Source organism: Mastomys coucha, unplaced genomic scaffold, assembly GCF_008632895.1.
Source record: "Mastomys coucha isolate ucsf_1 unplaced genomic scaffold, UCSF_Mcou_1 pScaffold12, whole genome shotgun sequence".
Lineage (NCBI taxonomy): Eukaryota > Metazoa > Chordata > Mammalia > Rodentia > Muridae > Mastomys > Mastomys coucha.
The window spans coordinates 31,712,479-31,722,056 of NW_022196894.1; the positions used below are offsets into that span (position 1 = coordinate 31,712,479).

General features: G+C 47.1%; 1 protein-coding gene across 13 annotated transcripts in view; it reads right to left on the minus strand.

The window, feature by feature from the left end:
- Window positions 1-9,578, minus strand: part of Kalrn (kalirin RhoGEF kinase) — a 604,914-nt gene that overhangs the window by 36,064 nt on the left and 559,272 nt on the right. For all 13 annotated transcript variants that reach the window (XM_031363740.1, XM_031363737.1, XM_031363736.1 and 10 more), the window contains 2 exons: window positions 6,829-6,952; window positions 5,504-5,563 (listed from right to left, as the gene is read on the minus strand). In XM_031363740.1, coding sequence (XP_031219600.1) covers window positions 5,504-5,563; window positions 6,829-6,952 — 184 coding nt within the window. The remainder of the gene's footprint in view (window positions 1-5,503; window positions 5,564-6,828; window positions 6,953-9,578) is intronic.

The following is a 9,578-nucleotide window of genomic DNA, read 5'->3' on the forward strand; positions in this document are numbered from 1 at the left end:
AGTATACATGCGTATGCGTGGTCACGAGCATGCACTTGTTTGCCCCTGTGTGTGGAAGCCAGTGGTCAGCTCTGAGGGTCTTCCTTGACTATTCTACGACTCATTTCTGACACAGAGGGTCTCTCACTGAACTTGGAGCTCACTGATTCAGCTGGGCTGGCCGGCCAGTCAATCCAGGGATCTTATCTGTCACCTCAGCTCTGGGATTACTATGGGTGCAGATGCCACTGTGTCCATCTTTTTACACAGATGCTGGTGTTCAAAATGCAGACCCTCCTGCTTGCATGGCAATCATTTACTAAACAGAACAGTACAGCTTTAAAAATTGTTTTGTGTGCCTGTGCTTGCCTGCATATATGTGTGTGTGTGCATATATGTGTGCTTGTTTGCACTTGTGTGTGTGTTTGTGTATGTGTGTGTGTGCCTGCCACATGCATGCCTGGTGCCCACAGAAGCCAGACGAGGGCATCTGATCCCCTGGAACTGGGGTTATGAATGGTTGTAAGCTACCATGTAGGTGTTGGGAACCAAACCCAACTGGATGAGCAACGAGTGTTCTTAACCACTGAGCCGTCTCTCCAGCCCTGAGTTACAATCTTTTGTACTTTAGCTCCCTGTCTGAAAAGGTAAAAGAGCGAGGGGGATGGGAGGAGAGGGGAGCATATAGGATCAAAGGCGGTGATGATTGCACAACCTGGGGAAGGTCTTTCCTGTCGCCGAACTCTGCTCTTCCAACAGAAAGGACGCTTCTGTAGGTTGTGTCTGCTGCAAAGTGGCAAGAGGGATCCTCAAAAAGCACAGGCTCCCAAGGTGCCATTGAAAATGCTACTTCTACCTTGATTAGTAATCTTTCCCCAACTGGCCTCCTTTCTTCAAGGGTCTAGCCTTGTCACCTTCTAGAGCCCTTCTCAACAACGACGCAGTCCTCATTAGCTCCCTAAGCCACATAGCTGGCAGCTGAAAAAGGGCAAAGCCCACAGGGGTTGGGGAGTCTTTCTCGCTCCAATGGATTAGTCGCAGCCAAGAGGGCTACAGAGCTTTATTAAAGACGCTAAAACGCTTGTAGTTAATTAGGTTTGATGTAAGAGCTGGGTTGAGAATTCTGATCGTTGGAGATAAAGACCCAACCAAGTCTGGCAACGGGCTCAGAGTTTTCAACCTCACTGAGTGATTCAGGCGGGTGGAAATGTGGGGCTGAGGAGCTGTGAAAACCCAGGAAGGATCTCCCCAGCTTTTCAGAGGAGGTCTGAATGTGGGAACCTCCTGGCAGCAGCTATGAGCCGGAAGGAAAATCCAGCCCTGGCCAGAGAAGATGTCAGTTTTTTAGAGACAGGCCCTGGCTAGAGGCAGATGCTGGGCCTGGGTACTCAGTCCCCAGCTCTAGCCTGGAGTGTCACTTGTAGACATGGGGGTGGTCATGGGACTGAAGAAGCTGGCAGGCAGCCATGTGGCTCTAAGCCCAGAAGAGCTGTTCTCAAGAGACCCCAGTGTTTCATTTTTATCCTCATTTGGAATTTTTTTTTTTTTGCATGTAAATTTCTTTCACACCATAATGTCCCCATTCACTCCCTCCCCCCAAGGGTGCAAGGAAAAGCTGAACTACAGGCATTCATTTTTAAAACAGTTCTCCATGTGGCGTGGTGACAGATGGAGAGATGGCCAGGCAGAGAGGGGATGCAGGGACCTTGTACCTGTCTTGCTGTGGCTGGTGGTATGGCCTGCAGTGCTGGGAGTAGATGACGTATGTGAGAATATCCACAAGCATTGGTTGACAGGGAAAGGAAGGGCTGTGCCAATGGCCCCTCTTAACGTAAGTGGCTGGCTAAATCTGAGGATTACGTGGGCCATGCTCTCCTCATAAACTGCTTTCAATGACAGCCTATGTCTTTTTAGAGTACTGTGGAGACTCAAAGGCCCAGTACACTGCCCCTTGAAGAAATGCAGTCCCCAGAGGAGAGAAGGTGGAGGGCACCTTGGTGACGTCGTTCTCATGGAGGCAGATGAGCCCGTTGACAGTACACTGCAGGACATGCTGCTATCAGGTCACGGGTGGTTGGGTGACAGGGCAGGACTCTCACATGGGGACTCCAGGCATGGAGCATGGGTACATAGTGCCAGGTTTTGGAGTCCCAGGAACAGAGGCTGAGTATAGATGAGACTAGAGGGGACTGCCGCTCAACTCAGCAAGAGCACAGGTTACACTTCCGGAAGACAAGGGTGAAGCCGGGGAGCTTGGGAATAGGTTCCAAATTAGCAGCAAGAGGCCTTTTGGAGGAAGCGCAGCCTTCTGGGTTTCAACTGGTCTTCGGCATGTACTACCAGCCATGTTCGCCTACCTTTGCTGCAAATAAAGTTCCACTTTCATGTCGCCCATGTTTAACTACTTAAAGTTCAAGCTCCCATGTGGTTTTGTTTTGTGTGTGTGTGTGTGTCTGAAGTCATTAAGCCAACATCGGAGATGACGGCTACCATCAGGATAGTGACAGGTTCAGAGGAGCTCATGGACTCTTGGGAGGGTCTGCACGGAACGAATGCCAGTGGCTGTTGGGGCAACTGCGCTGGACACCCTGGAGCAATGAGCAGATCCGCACATCCCCCCCTCCCCACTGTACCCCCCAAGAGTTTAGGTTAGCTGAACTTTCTGCCTACAGGAAGTTTTGAGTCTCAGTTATCATATGCAAAAACTTTCTGTTCATGTAGCAACACACACACACACACACACACACACACACACACACACGGGGGGGGGCTTTCTTCTACCCTTTGTTTGGGTAGCCAGTAGCACTTCCCAGGGGCCCATCTCACTCAGTTCACAAAGAGGCCACCCTGCTTTGAATATTAAGAGCCTTAAAAATGGGTTTACTTGAAAGCAGGGCTAAGGTATTTGTGTGTTCTTCTTATCTAAGTATAGAATGAAACATCTAACTAGATCAATTAATTTTCTCAGTGGAGGACAACTGGCACATCCCCCTTGTATTCACCTCTTCTCTGACAGTGTGGGGATCACACTCTTCTCTCCTTACACTGTTAGAGTTAGACAAAGTCCCAAGGTGACTTGGGACACAGATACCTGACTCATATCCCCTGTCTGGTTTCCCTCTACTTGTAGCTGACTCCTTCAGTACACACCAGTGACATCTAGGCACGGTGATAAGGCACCATGGGTGTCTGTCTACACGTTGATAGGTATGGGACCCATACCTGCAGGTGCCTGTCCTATGAAATGCAAGGGAAGCAGGGTCAGGAATCCCTCTGCCTTCCTCATCTCTAACATGTATTTAAGCTGTGAATGCTCTCACCACTTCCTTCCACAATAGAGTGCTCTATCGACCCACACCTGCCACCCTTGTCTCTGCCCCAGAACCCACATCCACAGGGACTGCTTTATTCAGGCAGAGCTCCTGTTTTCAACTTCCTGGCTCAGCTCAATTCAGGTGGTTCCTTCCACTGCTGCCTTTCCTCTTCTTAGGCCACATGGTCTCTCATGGGCTTTTTAGCTGCTTTTGTAATGTGGTGGTGGACTTCTTAGAGATTATGCCAAATTAATAATAATAATAATAATAATAATAATAATAATAATAATAATAATAATACCTAGCTAGGTGAAAACTTTAGGGCTACACACAAGAAAACCAACCACTATTATGCTAAATGGACATGGTGTCTTCTAAATAATTATGTTTGTAGCCATTGATCAGTGCTACTCTCAGAGGTTTTTCCCTTCCTTCCTTCCTTCCTTCCTTTTTTTGAGACAATCCCTCTCTTTCTCTTTCTTTGTGTGAATGTGTGTGTGTATGTGTGTGTGCACGCGTGTGTATTGTCTCAGATGTCCTGGAACTAGTTCTGTAGACTAGGCTGGCACTGAACTCAGAGACCCACCTATCCATGTTTCCCGAGTGCTGGGAATAAAGTGTATCACTAGTGCCTGACAGAGAAGCTTCCTTTCTGCACAGGGCAGTAAGTGGTTAGTGTATAGATAGATCCACAAATGATCAAAGTGCTGAGGACGAGTGACTTCTCGAGTGCTCAGCCATATGCGAGACATGCACGTTACATATTGCTCTCCATCCCCCACCCCCAAGACACTGGAAATATCCTGGAAGAGGGGACAGAGAAAACACAAGCTCTGGAGGATGCAGAGGACTTGATATGGATGTTGTCTCATGAACTCATAGTTGTGATTATCTTCACAAGATTGGGCCTGACAAGATTCCACGAGGAAGAGGGGAGGGACACATAAGGCCCCATCCCTAGTTGAGGAGCTACTATCATTGCTGGGGTGGGGGTGGGAGTGGGGGTTGTCCTCATTTCTTCAGTGACATAGTCACTGATATGTTGTCTGTGCTCGAATGAGGAACCCTGATTAAATTCAGGGGGTATTTAAGAATAAAACAAACACTGTGGAAGGAAGAAGGTGATTTGTTGGGAAGAATGGGGTTTGGAGGGAGTGGGGGAGGTAAGAGCAATAGAGGGGTATAGATGTGATAAAAGTATATTCTATACATTATGAAATAGTCAAAAATACATTTAAAAACTAAAGAAATTATTCTGCATTAGAGGAAATCTATAATTTTTAATATGCTGGTAGGGATGGGTCACAGATTTGGAGAAAGACATTTCAGTCTACCCCAAAAATCTAAATAGCAAGGCAAGCTAGGATATGCTTGCTCTGATTCTCCAGGGTTTGTGGCTTTGTATGGTTACAGACTTGGCAATGGATGTTCAAGATGGGAGGATACTATTCCAACTCCTGTACTCATGCAAAACTGGGATGTGGGAAAGGTCTACCACATATTCCTGCCTCACTGTCCCTAGACCAAGGTTCCAGGAGAGAAGCTGTTAGGTAGGCCTGTTCATATGGTAGTCATAGACACTGGCCCTTCCTGGGCCCTGGGAATGGGAGAGAGAATGCCTGAGTTAATCCTTTCTTGTTTTGGTCTTCACCAGCTACAGTTACTAGTAGCCAGGAACTAGGAGCCAGGTCATCCAGAAAAACCATAGAACATCAAAGGACTAGAGCCCAGAAGATCAAGAGGAAGAGAAAGGGGAACAAGGAAAGAGGAAAGAGTAGAGAAAACTATAAAGAGAAAAAAACAAAACAAAACAAAACCCAACCACTGGGTGGCTCTTATCCTTCCTCTGTGAGCCAACTACCAATTGTAGCTGTTTTCTATGAAAAAAAAGAAAGTATTCTATGTTTCAAATAATTAAGTTGGGTATTTCCTACATAAAGCCAAACCTTCCAAGGAAGAAAACATTAAGAAAGCATTCGAGAGACAAGCACAAGGGTTTGTTTTTAAAACAGCACCACAGTAGAGTTTCCTAACCAAATAGAGGTGAATTTAGGTTTTGTTTTGTTTTGCTTTAGTCTGGATGGGACACCCTGAGATGGCCTGACATTACAGAAGCGCGAGCCACCCTGGGTTCTAGTGAGGTCACTGTCAGAGAACACACTGGGAAAAGGCAATCAGTGTAGGAAATAGGACAACAGAGCTGCTTCTACCTCCATACTAGTATTAGGGTCAAGATCATCACACTCTGACTCCTCGGAACTGTTCGTCTCCTTGGTTGGCAGCATGAAGAAGGGGGAAGAAAAAGAACACAGTTAGAACACAGCAGTCGGTCTAGTGGGGCATATCAGAGAAGCATGGACGTGGGAAACCAGGCAGAGAAACAACCAGGTGCTTTTCAGGTGGGGCGTGGGGCATCACGGCAGCAACATGCTCTCTCAGGGGACGGTGGACACCTGTTTATCACACCAGCAAGAGCAATGGAGGTGACCAGATGAAAAGCGTGAGTGCTGGAATTAAACTGTCCACTCTGTCGAGGCTGGACTTTCCAATTTCTTTTCCCCAAAAGGATCTTGAATAGGTTTTGGTTGCTCTTTGCTTGGGAAGGCAAAGTGCCCAAGAGATAATCAATGTGTGACTTTCTTTCTTTCTCTCTCTCCCTCTTTTTCTTTCTTTCTTTCTTTTTTGATTTATTTATTTATTATGTATACATTGTTCTACCTGCATGTATCCTACAGGCCATAAGAAGGCACCAGATTTCATTATAGATGGGTCTGAGCCACCACGTGGTTGCTGGGAATTGAACTCAGGACCTCTGGAAGAGCAGACAGGGCTCTTAACCTCTGAGCCATCTCTCCAGCCCCAATGTGTGATTTTCATTGTCCTGAGGCAAAGCATTTCAGAAGAGTCACCTAACAAGGCAGATGGTGACCACATTGTTTCTAGTTGGGAAAAATGGAGGGTCTGCCAAGCTCACGGTTGATAGTTCAAAGTAACAGATAATTTAAAAATTAACACAGGCTTCGCCAATGTGTCTCCCTATTTTTCCCATGCTCAGTGGGAATGTAAAGAAATTGCTTACAGGTGATGTCTGGGGAAAAGAAATGAAACTTTACTAAGGACATGATGGACTTAAAGTGCCAAACCTCTGCCTTCATGAGATCAGGGGTTCAGAGTGTACCCCTTTAACCTGAATGTGTCCCCGAACCTAGGCTACGGAGTGAGCATCTTTGAGAAGTTTAATATGAAACAAGCATCTTGCATTTCTAAGAATGCTGCAGATAATTTTGCTGCAAAATATCTGCTTCATCATAAAAAGACAAGGAAAAGAGAGGTACTTACTTGAACTGAAGGTGCCGGGAGAAATAAAAAATAAAAAACAGATTGATCTTGCATGCAGAACCTGCTAAACTACTCCCCCTTTGGTCTCCACACTGGGCAGTGAATAAGTAGCCAACCCCACCCGCCCAAACTGCCTACGAGCACACTTCAGGGAGAGAAGAGATGATGGGGACCCAGTTGCGAACACCTTACTCACTTTAACAGAGACTTTGTTGCCCAGAAAATCCTTGGGTTTACGAGGCCCTGTGGCTTCATTTTTACCCGTGTTCTCCACGTCTGCCCGCTTTCTCATGCGTAGAGTGTGCCAAGAGCATGACTTCCTGTTATACCAAAAAATGCACCAATCAAAATGGCAGGATGGAGCAGAGTGAGGTGGTGGGTGGGCTCACCACCGCTGAGTATCAGAGGAGACGCTCCAGTGAAGCCCCTGCCAGCTTTAGGGCCCCAGACCTGCGTACCAGCTCCTGCGGTGGCTAGGGCTGACCTCACCTCAAACTGGGAGTGAGAATGAACTTTGACCCTTCCTGAAGGTAGGCTAGGTAAAGGGCAACATCTGGAAGAAATGAGTACCAGGTCACCAGACCCAGGGAGGTTTGCTTGATCATCTGATGAAGCCTCCTAGGACTGAGGTGGCGTTTTTGACAAGGGCATAGTGGATGGGATGAGTATAGAATAGGAAAGATAAAGGAAATACACCTTATTCTGTGCAAACAAGTCACTGGCACCTTCTATAATACCTCATATACTATCAAGTCCTGGGGGAGTGCCAGGGTTTGCCTTGGTAAGTGGAGCCATATACCCCATACATATCTAAAAACCTCAGGACAAGGTTTCTGTATGCATCCTCCATAAGACCCAGTGTGTGCTCCCAGGGAAGTGACAGTGGCAATGTCTTGGGGGCTGGGTTCCATTTCACAGCTACAGAAGACAGGCTCAGCCCTTGAGTCCCACATCTGTCAGAGTCAAGGGCAATGAAGGCCATGACCTAAGCGGCATCAGGGACCTGAGCAGCGGTGGTGTTTCATGGCCACAGGATTTGCATGAGTTAGTTCTTGTCTGGAGTGAGGCCTGTCCTTCCTTCTGCGTTTTCTGCTTAAATTTGGGGCTCTGCAGATAGGGTTCTGTGAGGAGAACCTTTATGAAGGGAGAGGCAGCTGAGATTCAGGAGGAAAATACTTCAAATGCCTCTCCTCCACAGCACTCCAGAGCCACCAGGAGCCGAAGGAACCCGAGGTAGATGTTCTAGAAACATCCGTCAGCTAACATACAGCCTTAACAATTAACCTGAAGAGAACAATTAATGAACGATCATGTTCTGGCATGTCGTGGGAAGTAGGATCCTTCCAAAGGCCAGAGCTTGTCTCAGAGTCCCTGACTAGAAGCTCCTCAGGCCCTCCCAGAGCACCCAGCTCCACCTTCTTCTCTACCCCAGTGAGAATCAGACATACAAGACACCCCAGATCAGATAACACTGCTGACTTTTGTCTCTTGTCTTTTATTCCCAAATCCATGTCCCTGGCTCCCCTGGTAATATCTGAGTCAGGGAGGTCCCTGTCGAAAAGAATTCCAAGGCAGAAGGTACAGTGTATACATCTGTGCATGTGTGGGGTGTACGCCTGTTAACGGTCACCCTCTGGGCTCCTCAGTGTGCTTGGTGAGAACTGTTAAAAAAATAGTGCAGGAGGAAAGTCGGAGGAGCACAGAGGCAGGAGAGGTTCGATTTCAAATTCTTCTTCCCAGAAGAACACTTCGCCACGGTTTGGGGAGCTTCCATCTCTTGTCCACAAGCCCAGCGGCTGATGTGGACACAGTTTCAGTGACATTTATCCTGTAGGCATCCCTGTGGTCACAGCAGACCCAGGGCAGGGGGAGTGAGTGGCCTTTGCTGATTGACACTAGTACTGCTTTTAGTCAGTGGCTTACCTCCAGTGCCACCAACCCTTGTGAAGCTGTGGCTTGCAAGGAACCCAAGGAGCTAGTGGATCCATCTATCTGTTCTCTTTGCCCCTCCCCCCTGAGCCCAAGACATCAAAGGTGGAGGAGGGGAAGGTGGGCTCAGTGCCTGGGTGACGAGGGCACTGCCCATTAAGAGCTGTATCTGTGAGGCTTGGTTATGTCGGGGCTCTGTGGCCTTTCCATCCGAGGTTTCTGAAATAAACATCTCTAGACGAGGAAAGGCAGGGCCTGTATCACTGTGTGGCCACTTCTGATTCCTGTGGTCCCCTGGAGAGGCCAGGTGACATCAGTACCTTCTATATCCTGATAGAAAAGGGCCAAAGCAGCCATTTCTGCTGGTGTTGCTGCTCATGACAGTGCCTGGGACCCCTGGGTGACTGTGAAGCTGTGGGAAAAGCAGTCTGACACTGCCTTATGCTGGTTACCCACAGACGTCAGCATTTGAAGGACACTCGGGTGCTGGGAACCCTCTGGATAGCACTGACTCTGCCATTTCTGTTTGCTAAAGTCAGAGAAAATCCAGAGGGGATGTTTAGAGGAGAGGGCAGGGCCCACGATTTAGCAGCAACAACAACAACAACAAAACACCAAAAAAAACAACCAAACAAAAAAAAACCCACCCTGCCAATGCAGTCAACCAACCCATAAACTATAGAAAAGAAAGGGAAAAAAAATCATTTTCACACTCAAAGTCTGAGAATAATGAGATGGGGGGGAAAGGGTCAACTAACCTTTAACCTCATTAAAACATGCTCATGGTGAAAATTTATTTTACATATTTAAAATAGTACATTTAAAATTATTAGTTACATTACAGGTACAATGATAAACATTGCGGCTCCCCATATTGCACAACCTGACTTCATCCATAAGGGTTTCTTTAAATAGTGCAAAATGCTTTATACAGGAATGTGTTCAGAAGGGTTTTTGCAATCAAAATAAGGAAAAGGAATATCTTACAAATTACCATGAACATATATTAAAGTGACA